The sequence below is a fragment of the Anabrus simplex genome, chromosome 9, assembly GCF_040414725.1.
Source record: "Anabrus simplex isolate iqAnaSimp1 chromosome 9, ASM4041472v1, whole genome shotgun sequence".
NCBI classification, from domain to species: domain Eukaryota; kingdom Metazoa; phylum Arthropoda; class Insecta; order Orthoptera; family Tettigoniidae; genus Anabrus; species Anabrus simplex.
Window position 1 is genome coordinate 25,720,078 of NC_090273.1, and position 21,272 is coordinate 25,741,349.

General features: G+C 38.7%; 1 protein-coding gene across 1 annotated transcript in view; it reads left to right on the forward strand.

Moving 5' to 3' along the window:
- Positions 1-21,272, forward strand: part of bark (protein bark beetle) — a 223,768-nt gene that overhangs the window by 129,778 nt on the left and 72,718 nt on the right. Inside the window, exons 2-10 of the mRNA XM_067153381.2 lie at positions 595-755; positions 4,715-4,905; positions 9,479-9,653; positions 9,755-9,924; positions 12,066-12,304; positions 13,121-13,370; positions 15,384-16,422; positions 16,639-16,884; positions 20,732-21,091. Of these exons, the coding sequence (XP_067009482.2) occupies positions 595-755; positions 4,715-4,905; positions 9,479-9,653; positions 9,755-9,924; positions 12,066-12,304; positions 13,121-13,370; positions 15,384-16,422; positions 16,639-16,884; positions 20,732-21,091 (2,831 nt within the window). The remainder of the gene's footprint in view (positions 1-594; positions 756-4,714; positions 4,906-9,478; positions 9,654-9,754; positions 9,925-12,065; positions 12,305-13,120; positions 13,371-15,383; positions 16,423-16,638; positions 16,885-20,731; positions 21,092-21,272) is intronic.

Consider the following 21,272-nt stretch of genomic DNA (forward strand, 5'->3'; position numbering starts at 1 on the left):
CATTCAGTCACTGCAGTATCTGCTAAACACATAACATGAATTTTCTTATCCTCATTGACATCTGGCATCATCAAACCACATTTGATGATTGCTTGACAGTTAAAGTCCTGAATTGTTTACCTCCAACTTTCCACCCGTTTGCCCTTGAGATTCCAAAGTTGGACAATAACTGGTACTTAGATCTAGGGAAGTGCCTGACCTTAACATTAGATAACTGCTCCTTTTCTTTCTGTTTTCTTGTTTTGCCAAAGTCCTCCCTCCCTTTACCTCACAATAGTGTCAACTTGTCAATAGTGATTTTTCTTATTTTAGCCTCCACTGATGCAAAAATGTTTGACCCATGAGTTTATTTCTTTTTTTGTTCATATCTATCCACAGTAAGTCAGTGTTTTCCATCTGTTTCCTACACGTATGAAAAAAATGTGTGGTTAGTAACAGTGACCACTAGGCAAAATTGAAAAATTTGGCACTAACCACCATGCTTAAATAGACAGTTTTTAGATGGTTGCGACTGTTAACCATCGTGCTGTAAAATGTTGAATTTTTTTATGGTTCCTTGATCAAGCAAATACTGATTGTGATGTTATGTTCCAGGGCAGTCCTGAGGAACGTATTGTGCTGACGAGCTCGTCCGAACCTCAGAATAAGCCACCACCTCCTTCACTGAGACTGGTGGATGGTCCCAGCATCGTTACTGGACGTCTACAGCTTCTGCACAGAGGGGAATGGCGGTCTGTTTGTTCCAATTCCAGGAAGTGAGTTGTCCTACCAGCTTAATACAATATTCAACTGCTAGTTTTGCACAGTATACGGTTTCTTTTATTGATTAGAATATTTTGTAGTTTGGATTCTGAAAGGTATTAATATATAAATGAGGATCAGGAACTATGGAACAAATATAGTAGGTACAGTAGAGTCCTATTAATCCAAACCAATTGGGATTGGACCCTGTTTGGTTGAAGAAATTTCGGATTAACCAGAAAATCATTCCTAGAATGCAGCATTGAGCTGAGATGTCTTGAAAAACTGAAGAAAGTGGATATTTAGGTTGTAGTTTACTGAGCAGCTGAGACATGGGATGATGTCAATGAAAAGTTCATGAAGAGATCATCAGTGGCAGAGTCTCACATTCGTAAAAAATGCAGGGGAAGCTTGTGAATCTACTACAAAGAAAGATACTAGCTGACAGATAACTCTGTAATTTGCCTCATGGAAGGGTCTAAAGGAATCCTCATCCATCATTTCATCCAGTTCTGCTGACAGTTTGGCCTAGATAAAAACCTAATAAAGGTCGTTGCAATCAGCACCCTGAAGGGTTCCATAACCATACTCAGGTGCTGCTTGTATGGATTGGAACAATTGTTCATGAATAATTCACCTATCATGTAACCATTTTTATATATATTTTAATAAAGATGATTTTTTTTAATAATAAGGCAAGTTATTGTAATTTTTATAATTAAGTCAACTTAAAACGCTATAATATAATAATTTAACTAATTTTAAAGCTGTACTTTATTTTCATACTCCCTGTCCATCAGGGCAGCCGCAGTACTTCAGAAGAGTCTTGTAAAAAAAAGAACAACTACAATTTTCATTCTGAAATATATGCTTCATGTAATTTAAAAAAATTAAAATATGAACAATAAAATAATGTTTTCAAATTTCAGTTCTGATTAACTGGACTTCCAGATTATCAGGGTTCAGATTAGTGAAACTCTATTGTATTAAAAAGACAATAAATGGTGGAATGACTAATAAACATTGTCAGATGTCTTTAAAAATATTTCTCTGCATAAATACCATTGTGTGGACAAAAAGACAAATCATAGGTGAGTGAGGATTTTCAAATTATTGATGTAGAAATAACATTATTAACTAGCAGTTTCCACAGCTCAGCCTGCATTCAGAGATGGGCCATTATAACTGTGCAACTTTTGACTGTTATTGTGCGAGGGAGACAGCTGATGAAGGAAAGAGACAGAGAGATCCTGCGCAAGTGTGGAATAGCCAAGCACCTCCACTACAATCTTTTCTACTTCTGTAAGTTCTCTGAGTGATCACTCTGCTGGCCCCTGTCATCGTTCTCATCTCACAGCAGAACTCTATCCCAGAAGGTGCCAGTGCTTGTTAACAGGCAGATGTCTTCACTGTGCCTGATAATTGCAGCTTTGTTGCAGCAGCTTGTTTCCAGAGGAAATGTGGAAGTGAAATTGTGTTCATCCTGATAATGTTAAATACACTTGTTTATAGCCAACCTGGACAAACTATGAAGTTCTTCTCTTATTATGCTATGATTAGTGATAGTAGAGGTTCAGAAAATAGATTTAGTGACTGTGATATTAGTTACATTTAAGACAATGCCACCTATGAACTAAAAAAAAAAAAAAAAAAAAAGAAATTAAGGAGCTGCATGCACAAGTAAGGGAGATAATTTATAAAGTTACTAAGTTCATGGAAAAAGAAGCCAAAGAGGGATTTTCACTGTACCACTGCAGTCAACTCTAGCGAGAATTTCAGAACCAATAGTAGTGTCTAAGAGCATTGTCAATAGAATTAAGCATGAAGGCATTGATGTTGAAAATAATGGGGCTGATTGTATAACATTAAAACTGACAAACTTATTGTTTTTAAGTTTATGTATAAAACTCGTTACATTCAGAGTTGCGAATAAGTTGCTTACAGTTTTTCTCTTGTGTTTGGTTATTCATACTTTGTGCCATATTTGCTCTATCATGTCATGAACAACAAACTAATGCCAGACTGTGTTGGAATAGCGCCAGTTCTTGACAAGTTTGATTGTAATAGAAATGATAGTGACATTTTATTCAGTATCAATTTGTTTGTATTAAATAGTCTTACATTAATACCAAAACAGTATTTATTATCCTCCTAAGTCAATACATTAGCATCAACCGTCAGTATGGATAAAATTAAGTTTATAGTCCGTAGTTGTATTAAGTAGTGTTTTGTTAAAATCATTATTTATTGTTTATCCATCCAGCTCCATGGCTAAATGGTTAGCATGCTGGCCTTTGGTCACAGGGGCCCTGGGTTTGATTCCCGGCAGGGACAGGAATTTTAACCATACTTGGTTAATTCCGCTGGCATAGGGGCTGAGTGTATGTATCATCTCCATAATCATTTCATCCTCATCAGGACACGCAGGTCATCTACGGGCGTCAAATTAAAGACCTGCATCTGGCGAGCCGAACTTGTCCTCAGACATTTCCGGCACTAAAAGCCATTCACCAATTCATTTCATTGTTTATCCTTCCCCTTCTTCTTCTTCTTTCATTTTGGTCGACTATGGGCCACGTTAATTCGAATTCAGCTTCATCTGTTTCTGGGGTTTAATCCTCGTCCAGTTCTCCTTCATCCTTTCACTCTGCAATCTCCCCCTTTCTTCTGTCCACAGAGCTTGGGTACGGAATCTAACTTTTTCTTCAAACCCCTTGGTGGCCTTGATCCTCGACTTGTAAGCATCCCTGTTGCTGATTTCCGTTTCTTGTATTCCCATTTCTTTCAGGTCCTTCTTTATCTCCTTATACCAGCGCACTGTAGGTTTCCTGATCTCAAAAAATCTTATTATCTGATTGGTCAATCTTCCTGGGTTCATTCTGTAGATATGTATGAAGAACATGGCTCTCCTCTTCTGGATGGTATCTGAGATCTTTTCCATCTTAAGATATAATTCTTGGTTTCCTTTCTTTCTGTATGATCTATCCCCTGTTCTTTGGGGTCCCAGTATCTTTCTCAGAATCTTTCTCTCTGCTAATTCCAACTTCTTGACCAATCCAGTTTTTATCAGGTTCAAACTTGTAGCTGCATATAAAGTCTCCGGGTGGATGGCTGTCTGGTAGTGCCTGAGTTTTGCATTGATCGAGATATTCTTCTTGTTGTAAGTGGCCATAGTTCATCTTGTTGATTCTCGATAACAGTGCCTCTCTTTCTGGTAAGTTATTTGTCTATCCACTCCTACAGATATTTGAATTTCTCCACTTTCTGAATCATTTCTCTCTCAACTGTCATCCGTCTGGATACTGTTTTGATGTTGGTCATGTATTGTGTCTTCTCGAAGGAGATCTACAGGCCTGCCTTACTTGCTTCTTCCTGGAGTTGGGCAATTTGTTTCTGTGCCTCCTCGGTTGACTCTGACAGAACCACATTGTCGTCTGCAAAGGCTAAACAGTCAATTCCAATTCCTTTGTTCTTGCATCCTATTCGTATATCACCTATTCCTTGCATTTTGCGGCATCATTCTCAAGTCACTCTGTAAAGAATATTAATAAAATAATCTTTGTTATTAAAATATTCCAAATTACATTCCACAATCTTAACTCGCCTTTCAGTGTAACAGAGCTATAGTGGCAGTAGTTTTGCCTGAATCCACTCTTAAGACATGTGACATGGAGAGCTTAGTGCTTGCACGACTTCGGAGATTGAATGGCCTTTTTGGCACCAGAATTCTGACTGTGACCAAATGTGCTTAGATCTCGTATGTTACCAATCACATGCTCAACTGTTGCTCACACGGCCAGTATGAGGCCTGATGTCATCGCAGTAATGTTCCACATCATACCAATACATTCTCCAGGCAGACCACAGCGTCATTTCACCAAAATGGTAGCTATCTCTAATTCAATTGCTCAGCAGAGTATAATTAATGGATTATTGTAAATATTTAATTAGTTACTGTTATGTGTTTTTGTAGCTGGACACGAGCTGATTTGGAGGTTGTGTGTCGACAAATGGGCTTCCAGGGGGGTGCTTGGTGGAACTGGGTGGACAGGCAGGCTGGGTATAAACCCCGGATACTGCTGGAGGAACCCAAGTGCCGTGGTACCGAGACCTCACTCTCCGAGTGTGACTGGAACTCTCTGCAGATGGGATCTGGTGTATGCGGTAAGTAAAAATGTACTAAACATCAGGGAGACGGCCCTGATTTCTTTTATACTAAGTTAGATGCCTTGGTTATCATTAAAGCAAGTATATGAGTCTAAGGAAAGAAGAAACAAATTTCAATCAGTTCAGAGAGAGAGGAGAGGGGAATAAGAATAAGAAAGGAAAGGAATGCATACAGGGTGAAGCCGAACTCAACCGAAAATTTTCGCAGGTTGTTAACAAGTGACAACAACTCAATATATAAGGTTACGTGATCTCTCATAGAAATTTGCATCACCCCTAAACAAACACAGTATTGACTAGGTAGGTTACATATTATTTTAATTTACAGTTGCCATACTTGCTTTGAAGATGGCAGTGTATGGAGATGTGGAGATTCTCCTTGTCCTTCTGTGTTTCCAAGTTTGTCCTCGTCTCCTATTTCAGTTGCTCCCTCTTCCCGCACCAATCTGCCATTGTGTTCATCCTATTATACAGGGAGAAGCCGGACTCTACCAACAAACGTTTGGAGATACCTTCTGAGATATTAGTTTAACGGACCCGTGGTCTGTGGTGGTTCATTACAGAGTAATAATGTAATTATGATTTATTCGGTTTGTTAACCCAGTCATCCTTGTTTCTGTGAAAATACCTTCATATCAGTGATAAAGTTTGTAATATGCAACAACCAAAACATACAACACAAAACACAGACCTCAGACGAAACACGTACACTTTTGTCACTGTGTGTTCAATCTGTTCTGTCAGTGAACAGTACCTAACAAATGCAGAACTTTACACTAAATGTCGACCACCATGATCACGGCATTGCAGGACAAAATTCTGACACCCCGGCATTTGTCAGGAACTAGCATTTATTATTTTCAGTGCAATACAGGTACAAAGCTATTTGGGGCAACAAAACAAATGAAATTCAATTACTCTGTAATGAACTACCGGAGACCATGAATCCCTTATACCAATATATTCAGAAGGTATCTCCAAACGTTTGTTGGTAGAGTTCGGCTTCTCCCTGTATAATAGGATGAACACAATGGCAGATCAGTGCAGGAAGAGGAATCAACTAAAATAGGAGACGAGGACAAACTTGGAAACACAGAAGGTCAAGGAGAATCTCCACATCTTCATACACTGCCATCTTCAAAGGAAGTATGACAAGTGTGAATTAAAATAATATGTAACCTACCTAGTCAATACTGTGTTTTTTTAGGGATGATGCAAATTTCTGTAATGAGAGATCTTGAAACCTTATGTATTGAGTTGTTGTCACTTTATAACTCTTTTCTGTTTACTGTAAAGCCCTTTTGAACTAAGAGTGTTATTTTCACATTCATAAATTCCATACTGAGGGCCGGTATAAATTTCTATAGTGAAAGATCTGAAGTGTAGGCAGCTACACGATGCAGTATACACTTACATATCATCATCCCTCCAAATACTGTAGTTACTGCTGGGTGATATACACATATGTTAATGTTGGTATAGCTCTTGTAAACACAGCTGAAAGATATTGGCAGGGGAGTTATCCTGTGCAGTTGCTCTTGTGACACTTTTGATCTCCTCAGTCTACATTCATGTAACTTTGCTTTTAAATGCTGAAGAGAAAGAAATTTCATGGAGTGAGGTCAGGTGAATATGGAAGCTGTGTTGCCTTGCTGCTTCCTCTTGCACATGCTCAGGTCATTGGACAGAATTTTGTGGCACTTACCATGACCAATCCTTGCTATTGCTGCTAGATAATTTACTATCTACACATCAACGTTTTGATTGTGAGCTCAGTTTGCCTTGTTCATGGGCTACCCAGTATGTTCATCATCATCCTCCAAACTGTGACTCCCGTGTGCAAAGTGTCCGTGTCACTTAAACACAGCACTGCGGCCCAGGGCATCATTGCCGTACACTGGCTTTATCACTTGAAATGTTTCGCTAGCAATTTTGCTTAATTGTTGACAGAACTTGATGTTTACCCAAACTGAAATATATTTGCATTCAGCTACCTTTCACAACAGAGACCATAGTTCCACATTAACTTTACAGTAAAGAAAATATGTAACTTCAGTAGTCCACCTTGGTTAATTCATTAAATGTTGATTAAAAACACATTAACATGTTCACTGCGTATTAGTAGAGCATGAAATACCCACCAACCTGAGCAAAATATTTGCGTGGAACTATTTAAAAGCTGTAATAATTGGAGTTTTGAATGTTGGTAAGACGAGTTCTATCAAACTCGTGGACTTATTCCACTCACGCACCTGGTGTGTCACTCGCATGGTGGTTGAAATCGATATGTAATACTGTTCATCAGGCAGATCACACACCGGGCGTGTGGGATAATTACTGTGCATAGCAAACAAATGCATAAGTATGATTAAAAACATAAATATATTGATATCTACACTTCTCTGTTATTGAATTTTATGTCAAAATGTCTTTATTTTTGCAAACCTTCGGAGGTGGTATTTCTTCTGTTGAAGCACTCCTTTTATTGAGTGGGCCTCATGATGTTGAAGGAAGTGCGTTGTCAGCCATATGAACAAAATATAAATAAAATGATAACAAAAGCATCATTACACAGTCAAAACTGATTACTATAAGTGCTTTCATGTTACTCATAAATATGATGGAAGAATAAATGACAATTAATTACAAGTTCAGTCCTTTCACAGAACTTATTGCAGTAGTGGAACTTATTTCAAAAGCGGAATCACTCGTAATTCTCTTGAAGTAATGGTAAACAGAAAATTCAGTGTCATACCTCGCATTGAAGTTGTCTTGCTGGTGAAAGATCCCAAAAAGAATGATGATGTATGACAAAAACTGTGGAGAGGAAATACATGCGAAATGAAATATGCATGCACAAATCTGTCTACAGATGAACCTTCTAGTAGACTGGACTTACACAATTTGTGGGATGACAAGGAGAGTCTTTCTTACCATATGCGAAGCCTGTGATTCACATTTTCTAGGACCCGTCCCATGGTGTTCTAGGCGCGTGCTCCGGAGTGATCGTGTTAAAGATGCATGTTTTAGTCCTTTCTTCAGTTTGGTAAAAGAATATTAAAGTTTATAGGAATGCTCTAGAAAAACAACACACTTCTGATGGACTCTATAAACATCCATGGAGTACTTTTTAGTTCTTCTTCTTCTTCTGGAAGTGCCATATACTCAATGGACATTGGCGGTCAATCTGGTCCAGGCCTCACTACTAACCACTGCTAACTGTTTAGTTTTTACTAAACTTGGGTTTTCCAAATTGGAGTGAGCCAAAAATATTGACATTGCTGGCAGTCAATCATCATCATCATCATCATCATCATCATCATCATCATCATCATCATCATCATCAACTCCCCCTATCCAGCTCCTGCCGGGTCGGGGTATTTATGGCACTTCTCCATTTTCCTCTTTCCTTCCACTATTCCTCTTCCACAATCTTGTCCCAGTCTAAATTTTGTCTTCTTATGCCGCTCTTCACTGATTCAGTCCACCTTGTTCTAGGTCTTCCTCTTGTTCTCTTGCCCTCACACTTTGCCTCCAGTATCTGTCTTGTTATTCTATTCTCCTCCATCCTCTTTACATGTCGAAACCACCTCAGTTTACTCTTTTCAACTCTCTCATTTAGCTTTCCTATCCCAACTTCCTTCCTAACATCTTCATTTCTCACTCTGTCTTTCCTTGTCTTTCCTATCATACTTCTTAGGAATTTCATTTCACTGGCTTGAATTCTACTCTCTTGCCTGCTCGTCAAAGTCCAAGTCTCAGCTCCATAAGTCAGTATGGGCACATTTTGTATATTATCTCTTTACTTTTCCTTGGTACTTCTTTGCTTCAAACAAGTTTTCTTACACTTTGGTAGAATGCATTGCCCTACTGTATCCTTCTGCTAATCTCCATGTTCACCCTAGCATTTTGCATTAATTCACTTCCTAGGCATTTAAAACTGTCCACAATTTCCAGACTCTGACTTCCAATTTTCACAGTGGCCTTTCATTGCCTTTCCCCTCTCGACATCACCATAGTCTTGCTTTTGTTTGTACTGATTTTCATGCCATACTTCTCAGTTTTTTTGTTCAGTACATCTAGTTGTTGTTGCACTTCTTTGCTGTTCTTTCCCCAGATCACAACATCATCTGCAAATAGCAGTATTTTCATATCTTTATCTCCATAGGCTTCCTTCGTTTCCTTTCCAATTACGTTCATGACCATAATAAACAAAAGTGATAACACACACCCCTGTCTTAGTACAGTCTTATTCCTAAACCATTCTGTCCTTCCAACTGGGGTCAGTACCCTGTTAATACAGTTGTTGTACATTGCTTGCACCATTTCTAACATTTCTCTTCCAAGTCCATTTTTAACCATGGTTTCCCAAACACTCAAATCAGAGACAAACCATGCTAAGCTCTGGGGAATTAAGGATGTGAGATTTTCAGTTAAGAATTAATATTGTGACACTCTGTTGGAAATAGCAAGATTTAGTTTCAGATCTTAGACATATTAATCTAATATTGCTCAGTTCTATTTAGTACATATTTTGATTTTAAGGTATTGCATTGTTTTTTAATTACAGATTATCATCCAGATCTCGGTGTCCAGTGTGTTGCTAAACACTCCTCATCTTCATTGAACATAATACAACACTGGCGGGGGATTCATTTTGTAGATGCCAAGTTCAGCCGTGTTCTTAGCGTCGAAAACACGTACATTCCAAGATCTCACTCTGAGCTGGCTTATGTGGATATTAAGTAAGTAATTCTTATTCATGCGAACTGGCAGTTTGAAATCCTGACAGACTTCATGAAAGATGGGTGTTACACGTGATTGTAATCAAATGGTTGTCCTTTAGATTTGCAGGTGCTGGCCGTGATAATGCTGCAGTATCAGCGATCGATGTTGCTGGAGTTCCTCCTCAAATGACGGGTCTTGTAATCGCACACTCAGCGTACAATGGACTGAACATTACCTCGCCTAACGCTCCTGTGATTCTTACCAACTGCACTTTAAGGAATAATAGAGGTCTGTTTAACATTCAGATACAATTGTAATCTAATATCTGAATGAAATGTTTATGATTCCAAAAATGGCTTTCATGGCTGCAGATTTTAAAATCTCTGGAATAGAAGTACCATTTGGGTGGTTAGGCCATGTGCGTTTGCCGAGTTTTTCCCAGACGTGCCATTTGGGCTCATCAGTTAGATTGGCACACCCCTCCAAGACTCTGCTTAGCAGTGGCAGACCAACTACATGGTCCTGCCTTGTTAGCAAATAGTGATTGATAACCTGCTAAAGGAGAAGTGAATTCTCCATCCAAAAATATGTACTCCCTATGGAGATACAATTCCAAAAACATGGCAGGACCACACAGTTGGTCTGCCACTGCTAAGCAGTCTTGGAGGGATGTGTCATTCCAACTGATGAGCCCAAATGGCATGTCTGGGTGAAATTCTGCAAACGCACACGGCCTAACCACCCAAAAGCTGGTTCTGTTCCTGAGATTTTGAAATGTTTATGAGACTGTTCCATTTTGCGTTCATATCTCCTCTTTCTATCGGTATCTGCGAAGTGAATATCTGAACTTACATTTTCCTAGCATTCAATATTTTTCGCTGCCAGTTCTTGCCAATGATGAATAAAGTCTCTTTGGAGCAAGTTTTGGACAATATTCAATTTTGTTTGCATCAAATATCCAAGTTTTCATGCTATATTTTGGTATTTTTAGGGTATAAGTGCAGGCATATTTCCAGAACTTCCAGGTCATAGAAATCCATGCCCTAGTAATGAGCTTGTGGGAGGAAGTTTCGTTTATTGTTTTATGTGACCTATTAACCCTTGAGCCAGCCCTGGTGTAGGGGTAGCATGCCTGCCTCTTACCTGGAGGCCTCGGGTTCAATTCCTGGCCAGGTCAGGTACTTTCTAATAATAGTGTTATTGGCTTTATGACCCACTAACTACTTTTATGATATTTGGAGATGCCAAAGTGCCAGAATTTAGTCCAGCAGCAGTTTTTTAACATGCCAGTAAATGTACCGACACATGGCTGACATATTTAGGCACCTTCAAATACGACCAGACTGAGCCAGGATTGAACCTGCCAAGTTGGAGTCAGAAGACCAGCGCCTCAACTGTGTCAGAGATTTTTATGTGAATCTGAGGGCTGCTTTGATGTTTCTTAGTTGTTTGTTGTTAGTTGTTTGTTTTTTAGTCCACTCTGCCTCCGTGATTACAATTGAGGAGCTAACTTACAGTGAGATAGTGGCCCTGATCTAGAAAGCCAAGAATAATGACGGAGAGATTCGTTGTGCCGACCACATGGCAGCTCGTAATCTGCAGGCCTTTGAGCTGAGCAGCGGTCACTTGATAGGCCAAGGCCCTTCGGGGCTGCTGCGGTTTGGTTTTGGTTTGGTTTATGATTAGCACTTGATTTTCATTTCAGAGTAAAACAACAACAACAACAACAACAACAACAACAACAACAACAACAACAACAACAACAATAATAATAATAATAATAATAATAATAATAATAATAATAATAATAATAATAATAATAATAATAACAACAACGACAACAACAACAACAACAACAACAACAACTTTATGTCCCACTAACTGCTTGTACGTTTTTCAGAGATGCCAAGGTGCCAGAATTTAGTCCCACAGGAGTTCTTTTACATGCCAGTAAATCTACTGACATGAGCATGAGGCTGACATATTTGAGCACCTTCATGTACCACCAGACTGAACCAGGATTGAACCTGCCAGGCTGGGTCAGAAGGCCAGCACCTCAACTGTCTCAGCCACTCAGCCCAGCCTAGAGTAATATAATTAAGTAACGTATAAAACACAGTATGAGTCACAACAGATTAGAAAGGAAATAAAACATAAAATTAAAAAGGCAGCTTCTGTGGTTCAGTTTACGACTTAAAAAATGTGGGTCAATGTAAGTAATGTAAGGAAACAAACAAGTGACAAATCAAATCCCACATATATTTTTAAAAAATCACTACTCTGGGCAGGCATTTTTATTTGATGCCATTCCTTGTATCATTTCATTCAGGGTGTCAAAATTTTGATGTTGGATATTTTTGACCACAGGTGAAGAACTTTTGTTACTTATGATGAAAGTGTATATGCTAATGTGTCATTTATTTTTACAGGCTATGGAGTGTATGTAAATAGTTCATCAGGAATGGCACATATTGATGGATGCACTATAACTGAAAATGGAGGAGACGGAATAAAGTACGTTCATCATGATTTTGTGATGGATGAGAAGCTGAATCGGAAAGAAGTTTATGATTTATGCACCATCCCCACAACAGGCACACAATCCTACCCAATCCTGGTGACGGTGGAACAGGAGCAGTACGTACCATCAGAGAAGACTTGCTATAAGGTGAGTCGTTTTCTTATAAGAAGATATTTCTTAAAAGACTGTAGTCCTAATATTTAAAGAAGTGCTTGGACAGCTAGTGCAGGGAGGGTCTGTTTAGTGCCTGGCTGGATGGACAGAAGGAGGTAGGGGTATGGTTATCATGGAAAGGTTGTCGGACAAGCCAGAGTTTCTATTCTCATGGAATTTGTCTCATCAGGGAAGAGTTATCACTTCACCCACCATCATTAAGCAGCAAGTTTAAATAGCATTGATCAGCTATCTTACTAAGCTTTCACGTATGAATAATAACACAGTAGATGCAGAGAGTGGGTCTCGGCTCATAAGTGACCACGGTTGGTCTGTGGTCCAACAGCTCTGCACTCAGACCAGCCAACCGAGCAGAGGAGGGGTGGCCACGACTCTACCATGGCTCTATGGCTCTGCATTCGGGAGATGGGACAGGGCTGGACCTCACAGATGGCCCCGACCATTGCCTGTCCTGAGAATGGTTTTCTGTGGTTTTCCATTCTCCTGCACTAAGACGAAAATATTATTATTTTCTTTAATCCAGTTTTCATTACTGCCAACCAAAGGCAGCCTATGTACATTTGTAAATTGTGTAATGTGTAGGTGTTTGTGTACCATTATTGGAGGCATTTGTGACTTGTATGAATTAAAATAAATTAAATCTGTCTTAAAAGTTTGTTTCCTCCAAGAGGATTCTATGTTAGAGTTTCATCCCTAACCCAACCTGGAAGTTGGCTTTGTTTTGTTGAGGATCACCTTCCCTTATTCCCAATATCATATTTCTAGTATTTTGTTTCTCTTTTCTTCCAGTATTTCTACACACAGCCTGGACAGAGCATCACCGTTCACTTTGTTGGGATGACGACTAACCGTAATGACAGTGGCAGTGTCAAGATATATGATGGATCAAGTACGAGGGAACCACTTCTTGCCACTATAATGATACGGAACAATACAAAACCTCAGAGTGTTAAAACAAACCGCAATAGTGTGTTTATCACTTACAAGGCACAAGCAAGGGTGCAGCTGTTAGCACTCTTAAAGATCACCTCTGGCTACCGTAAGTATTATACAAAATATCTGAATGAATGGGAGAATTAATAACTGTAATTCATCCATAAGTTTCAGATTATTATGAGTTGATGGAAGAATGTTTTATATATTGTTCTTTATGTCAAATAAACCACTGAATTTCATGTCAAAGTAATAAAAATGAAATAACTTATGATATGAAAAGAAGTCAGTTTGAGTTTAGGAAAGGTTATTCCACTGAAGCTCAACTGTAGGATTCCAGCAAGATATAGCAAAATCTTGGATTTAGGAGGTCAAATGGACTGTATCATGATTGACCTATCTAAAACACTTGATAGTGTAGATCATGGGAGACTACTGGCAAAAATGAGTGCAATTGAACTAGACAAAAGAGTTACCGGTACTGAATGGGTGGCTATATTTCTAGAAAATAGATCTCAGAGAATGAGAGTAGGTGAAGCTTTATCAGACACTGTAATGAATAAGAGGGGAATTCCTCAAGGCAGTATTATTGGATCTTTATGTTTTCTTAAATACTGTATATATCAATGATATGATTAAAGAAGTGGAATCAGAGATAAGGCTTTTTGCAGATGATGTTATGCTGTATAGAGTAATAAATAAGTTACAAGATTGTGAGAAACTCCAAAATTACCTTGATAATGTTGTGAGATGGACAGTAGGCAATGGTATGATGATAAAAGGGGTTAAAAGTCAGGTTGTGAGTTTCACATATAGGAAAAGTCCTCTCAGTTTTAATTATGCATTGATGGGGTGAAAGTTCCTTTTGGGGATCATTGTAAGTACCTAGGTGTGAATATAAGGAAATATCTTCACTGGGGTAAACACATAAATGGGATTGTGAATAAAGGGTACAGATCTCTGCACATGGTTCTGAGGGTATTTAGGGGTTGTAGTAAGGATGTAAAGGAGAGGGCATATAAGTCTCTGGTAAGACCCCAACTAGAGTACGGTTCCAGTGTATGGGACCCTCACCAGGATTACTTGATTCAAGAACTGGAAAACATCCAAAGAGAAATAGCGCAATTTGTTCTGGGTGATTTCCGACAAAAGAGTAGTGTTACAAAAATGTTGCAAGTTTGGGCTGGGAAGACTTTGGAGAAAAGAGACAAGCTGCTCCACTAAGTGGCATGTTACAAGTAATCAATCTCATTGTTTATCCGTATTGAATTTCATATCTTAAAAAACACAAATATTTATTCAAATAATCCACCTATGCAATACATGCAATGTTCTTATAATTGGACATGAACCAAGAACATTGCATGTATTGAATAGGTGGATATGTGTGTTTTTTAAGACTTAAATGGCATATTCTGAGCTGACAGTGGAGAAATTACATAGAATGACATTAGTAGATAAATAAGTTTGAGTGGTGTCTTTAAAAGTAGGAAAGGTCACAATATGAAGATAAAGTTGGAATTCAAGAGGACAAATTGGGGCAAATATTTATTTGTAGGAAGGGGAGCTAGGGATTGCAATAATTTACCAAGGGAGATATTCAATAAATTTAGAATTTCTTTGCAATCATTTAAGAAAATGCTAGGAAAACAACAGATAGGGAATCTTCCACCTAGGTGACTGCTCTTAGTGCAGATCAGTAGTGATTGAATAAAAATACAGAAAACTTTTGTGTCATTCATTTGATGACTTTTAGAATATTTAGACTATTTTATATTAAGCTACATTTTTCTGTGAATTTTATCTCATCCCTGAGATCTTGTAGATTTCTTGATAGATTTTTTGGGATATTCAAAGAAATCTCTTAAGATGTAGGAGAATGAAATGGTACACTTTGCAAATAAACTGCATTGTATAAAATCTTTTCATGCCATTGTCATTAGGATTTGAAATTTCATTTTGCAATACAGCTAAATATAAATTCATATTTCCAAACTGAACAAAGATTAAAAAAATATATTATCATATTTTAAAATCTTTTTCTGCTTCAGGTCTCTGCATTTCAGAACTAAACATTATGGCTGAGTTTAATTATTGTTCTTTTGTTGATTCTTTTCAGAAAAGTCTTATGACTTAAATGTCACCAGTTCAACTGTGGCAGACAACAATGGGCGAGGTGTAGTGATAGAGAACCTTCGAAGTTTGGTTCATGTCCACCAGAGTTCAGTCTCTAACAACAACCATGTGGCTGGGGTACATGTGGTTCGAGGGGCAGGCGATGTGAATGTGTCTGACAGTCGAATAGCATTCAACAAAGGCGATGGCATTAATATCACATATACTGGTGGCAATCGGAACATAACACACAGTTCTCTATCTTCTAATCAGGGATATGGACTTGCTGTATGGCTGAATGATAGTCTACATGATGAATATGTTGCTTTAAATCAAACAACAGTGGTGTCATATTCAGAAATCTTCAAGAATAAAGAAATGGGTGTGTTTGTAGGTAATTTTTGTGGCGATGCATATGTGAATGTTACTGGTAACTGGTTTAACGACAGCATTGATACAGCAATTGAGGTCTTATCATGTTGGAGGGCTGGAGAAGGAATATTAAGGTTGCAGATTGGTCACAATATTTTCACTCAAAATAAGAAACCTGGAATCAAATTAAAACCAGCCTTGAATCTTCACGGAAAGATAGAATATAACAATTTTAAAGGTCATACTTATGGATGTATTCTAGTGAAAAATCAGTTGCTTGAAGAATTTGAGATTCTACCTACTGATTTACAAGTCAGAAACAATTATTTTGAGAGCAATTTTGGTGTGTATGTTGTGAATCTTGGTTTGTCGCCTTACAGTGAAGTGCAGAAGTTAATATTTCTGTATAATTTTGTGAAAGATAATCGAATCCGTGAACCGTTTGGTGCTCTAGAAGGGGAAGGAATGAAGCTCCTTCCTCGAAGTCGTGTTGCTGCTCCAGTGGTTGTTAGCTCAAGTAATGTGCATGTCTTTAGGAACATATTGCAAAATCCTGAATCAAGCTATGAAATTGGGTCTCATTTGGAGGATCAGAGTAAAGTTATAAACTGCACTTACAATTGGTTGGGATTTTCAACTGAAGAACAAATCTACTCCAGGATATTTCACAGGTAAGTTCAGAGAATGTCAGACTTAAAGAAAAAAGGAAGTTATAATGAGTTGATAAACTGAAAGGTAATGAGAGTTTGTGTCAAACATCCTTTCATAATCTTAAATGGTGTGTCCCTGAGGGGAGTTGTTCCTGTTTACCACTATTGTACATTAGTTAATGACTTTCTATAATTTAAAATAATTTTGTATGTCTCTTTCATCTTGAAATCTTCCAGGAAAGATCGTTACAACTTGGCAAAGATCATATTTCTACCATTTCTACTACACAGCAGTAATCCTTTGGCAACAACTGTAATCTCTCAGCCAACATTCATTCCGCAGTTTAACACCCCAGGAACAAACCTTGTGGGTGGTGAGGTAGATGGAATAGAGAATCTTAAAGCAGGAGAATATATTGTGGAGCGTGATATCAACATCAGACCTGGTGGGAAATTGACACTGCAACCTGGAGTAACACTTAAGTGAGTAAGCCTAAGTGTTTATTTGAAATTCAATTTCAAGTTTGTAGATAATGCATTATCCTGAACAATTTATAGTAAATTACTAGTATTTTACATGTTCATAATTAGCTGTTTTGTTCAGAGTGCTTGTGTAGCATTTTAAGATGGATAATGGCAACCTGCAGTCTCTTAGTCTCTTCTACATTACTGTGTGAATTAATTGGAATGAGGTATTTAAAAAAATAATTTTCCCAATGTTCAGTAGTAATGTGCTACATATTGCTTATTCTTAGATCCTGCACTTTCTGTGCATTCCTTGCACTGTTATTCATTGGTAATTAATCTGGAGGACAATTGTTTTTGGTTAAATATCACCCCCTCGCACATCAGCCCTGAAGGGCCATGGTCTACCAAGCGACCACTGCTCAGCCCGAAGGCCTGTAGGTTATGAGGTGCTGTGTGATCGGCACGACGAATTCTCTCGGCCGTTATTCTTGTCTTTCTAGACCAGGGCCGCCATTTCACCATCAGATAGCTCCTCAGTTATAATCGCGTAGGCTGAATGGACCTCGAACCAGCCCTCAGACCCAGGTAAAAAAATCTGACCTGGTCAGAAATCGAACCTGGGGCCTCTGGGTAAGAGGCAGGCATGCTACCCCTACACCACAGGGCCGGCATTTTTGGTTAAAAGTGTATTTAATTGGATAAATGTCACTTTTGAGGAATTGTGCGGTTAGTAATTCCTTTGTCTTCAATGGATATGACTCCCATGGCATAGTGTAGTTATACCATTATCTCAGAATGCGTCTATGTCACAGAGTTAGCTACTAAATTTGGTGCTGCTTTAGGTATTATAAATAGAATTATCCAGCGGCACAAACAGACTGGCTCAGTTTCACTGAAGTTGAAGGGAAACTGTGGCAGGAAAAAGAAAACGACACTGAAGTAGACTTTTGGCAGCTGGAAGGAAAGCTTGCAAACCTGTAAAGAAACACCTAATAGGAAAAATGTGCAGGAAACGACTCTTATGGGGATGCAGTCATTGCAATTGGACAATGGAACACTGAAAAAAAAAAAAAAAATCTTTTCTCTGATGAGAGTCACTTTGAAGTGTATGGGGCACAGGTTTCAATATGTGTGCCGAGTGAAGAATGAGCCAACAACTTCAGCACATTTGGAACAGACCAAACAACATCTCATGAAGAATATGTTTTGGGGGTGCTTCTTACATAAAGGACTGGGACCCTCAATTTTTTCTCTTTTTTTTCTGTTGGTTTAATGTTGCACTAACACATCGAAGGTTTTTGGCGATGTAGGGATGGGAAAGGGCTAGGAATGAGAAGGTAGTGGCTGTAGCCTTAATTAAGGTACAGCCCCAGCATTTTCATGGTGTGAAAATGGGGAAACTGTGGAAAGCCATCTTCAGGGTTGGTGATGGTGATATTTGAACCCATAAGATTGTGCCACCACTGTCATGTCCTGTAACCACAAATGCAAACGGAATGATTTTGGATTATGATACACTGTATTGAAAGTTGACATCTATTGTTTCCTTTTCACCTCCATAGTGTAGCGGTTAGCATTATTAGCTGCCATCCTCGGGGGTTTGGGTTTGATTTGCAGTATTGCCAGACATTTCGAATTGGCAGGAGGGCTGGTGTATGGTGTGGTTAAAATGTTACATGCAGGTCACCTTCATTGGGGTTTATGCCTGAAAACAGCTGTACCACCTCGGGCAAGGACATACATTTCTGTGTTTTATTCTGTATTGGTGATAAAATGACACGCTTAATTCCACTGATTTCACTACTTTTCAAAGGTAAATAAATGATAAATATCAAATCATACAGCATATAAGAAGATAGTACCGGTAGCATGAAATACAAAAATGACACATATGTAGGATAAGCACAATGAGAGGTCACTGTGAGGAGAGGGAGCAACAGAAAAGGAGATGAGGATGATGAAAATAGAATAGGACAAGGGCAATCATCACATCCTCATACACTGCAGTCTTCAAATACATGGGCTCTCTCCTCATTTAATCTCAGTTCAATCAATCAATCAATCAATCAATCAATCAATCAATCAATCAATCAATCAATCAATCAATCAATCAATCAATCAATCAATCAATCAATCAATCAATCAATCAATCAATCAATCAATCAATCAATCAATCAATCAATCAATCAATCAATACTGATCTGCATTTAGGGCAGTCGCCCAGGTGGCAGATTCCCTATCTGTTGCTTTCCTAGCCTTTTCCGAAATGATTTCAAAGAAATTGGAAATTAATTGAACATCTCTCTTGGTAAGTTATTCCAATCCCTAACTCCCCTTCCTATAAACGAATATTTGGCCCAGTTTGTCCTCTTGAATTCCAACTTTATCTTCATATTGTGATCTTTCCTACTTTTATAAACGCCATTCAAACTTATTCGTCTACTAATGTCATTCCACGCCATCTCTCCGCTGACAGCTCGGAACATACCACTTAAAGATAAAAACTTCATTGTTCCGTATTGAAATTATTGATGTTAAAAATTAAATAATTGAAAAGGAGGTTCAACCTATTCAATACCACTTAGTCGAGCAGCTCTTCTCCTTTCTCTCAATTCTTCCCAACCCAAACATTGCAACATTTTTGTAACGCTACTCTTTTGTCAGAAATCACTCAGAACAAATCGAGCTGCTTTTCTTTGGATTTTTTTCCAGTTCTTGAATCAGGATCCATTTCTTCTCAGGCCCCGGTGAGCTTTTTTCTGCATCCAGCTTCTTCTGGATGGGCTTCAACACTCGGTGAGGCCCATCTTGACAGATCTTAAGTCTTATGTACGAAGCATAGGATAAGAAGAAAGCCAGATAAACACAGGAAGAGAGAAGAGACAAAAGGTGAAGATGAATACAGATGCTGAAAGATTATGAACACATGACAAACACAAAAGAGAAAAGGAACCCAATGAGTCTATTAAGTGTGATAGGCAACAACGTGAACCAGGTATATGGACATTAGAGGGTTGGTCATACTGATTAATAATTGAATAAAAATAAATTAGATATCTCATGTCGTTGTCCTTTTATTAGCTACTGAAGTTAGCCAATCAGATCGCTTTGTGAACGAATTCAAATGGGCTTTGCGAGGCAGTGTTGCTAAATCTGCTAAATCTGCACGTGGCTTGAGAGCATCAATAGAAGAAATAAACTTCTCCAGGGGAGGGTCTTGGACAAGGACTCCCTGCTGATAGGCTTGGCCCATAACAGATAAGCTACAGTGGCATTGGCTGAAACTAACGGTGTGTTAGTGTTTGATACTCATTTCTCGGCATGGCTCTCAAGCTCTACCAAGCCACGTGCAACACCGCCTCGTACAGCCCATTTGAATTCACCTACAAAGCGATCTAATTGGCTAAATTCAGCAGCTGATAAAATGACAATGGCGTGAGGTATCTAATTATTTTTTTCCAATTATTTATCAGTATGACCATCCCTCTAACACTTATAAGTAATGAAAAGGAGAAAAATAGTATAAATAAAGTTTCTGGGCAAAGAAAAAACAGAATTTCCATACAAGGAGTTGAAACGAGCCCCGTGGTCCTCAGTAGGCCCAAACAAGAAGAAGAAGAAGAAAAGTTGCATATAGAAAGATAGAAACCTGAATTGGGACATATGATAGGATAAATACAATGACAGGTCAACATCAGAGGAGGGAGTAACAAAAAAGAAGATAAGGATAAAAACACAAAACAAATTACAAGTGAGAAGTTTGTTTACCTTTGGAAAGCGTAGTGAAGTCAGTTGAAGTGCATGAAATCCCCAGGATATGTTCATGATTATCTAATTTCCAATTGTCTTTTTTACGTACTAGGTTCCCTTCTTCTGTGGGAATGATGGTGGCTGGCTATGTAGAGGCAAGAGGTCGCGGTCCAAATGACATCCGACTCACCCTTAAAGAAGAACGAATAGAAGTACCTGATAACAATACCGAGACTGAGAAGCCTGTGGAGAGCACCGTACCTGTCAGACTGGTGGGGGGACGGACAGAGATGGAGGGACGATTACAGGTCCGCATTGGAAGAACTTGGGGCACCGTATGCAACTATGGATGGGACATAGTGGATGCGGCACTTGTTTGTCATCAACTGGGACTCGTACTAAATCCGGATGACTGGTTCTTGCAGAGAGCTGACATACCTGCTTCTGGAACTTCAGAGAATGTCATTCTAAGGTATGTTTGCATCACAGTATATTATGTTATAAGATATTGTCAGTTAACTACTCCTTTTCTGTAAGTTCTTAGCTTTCTGATTCTACTTTCTGAATATTCTGGCTCCATAGCTAAATGGTTAGCGTGCTGGCCGTTGGTCACAGGGGTCCCAGGTTCGATTCCCGGCAGGGTCAGCAATTTT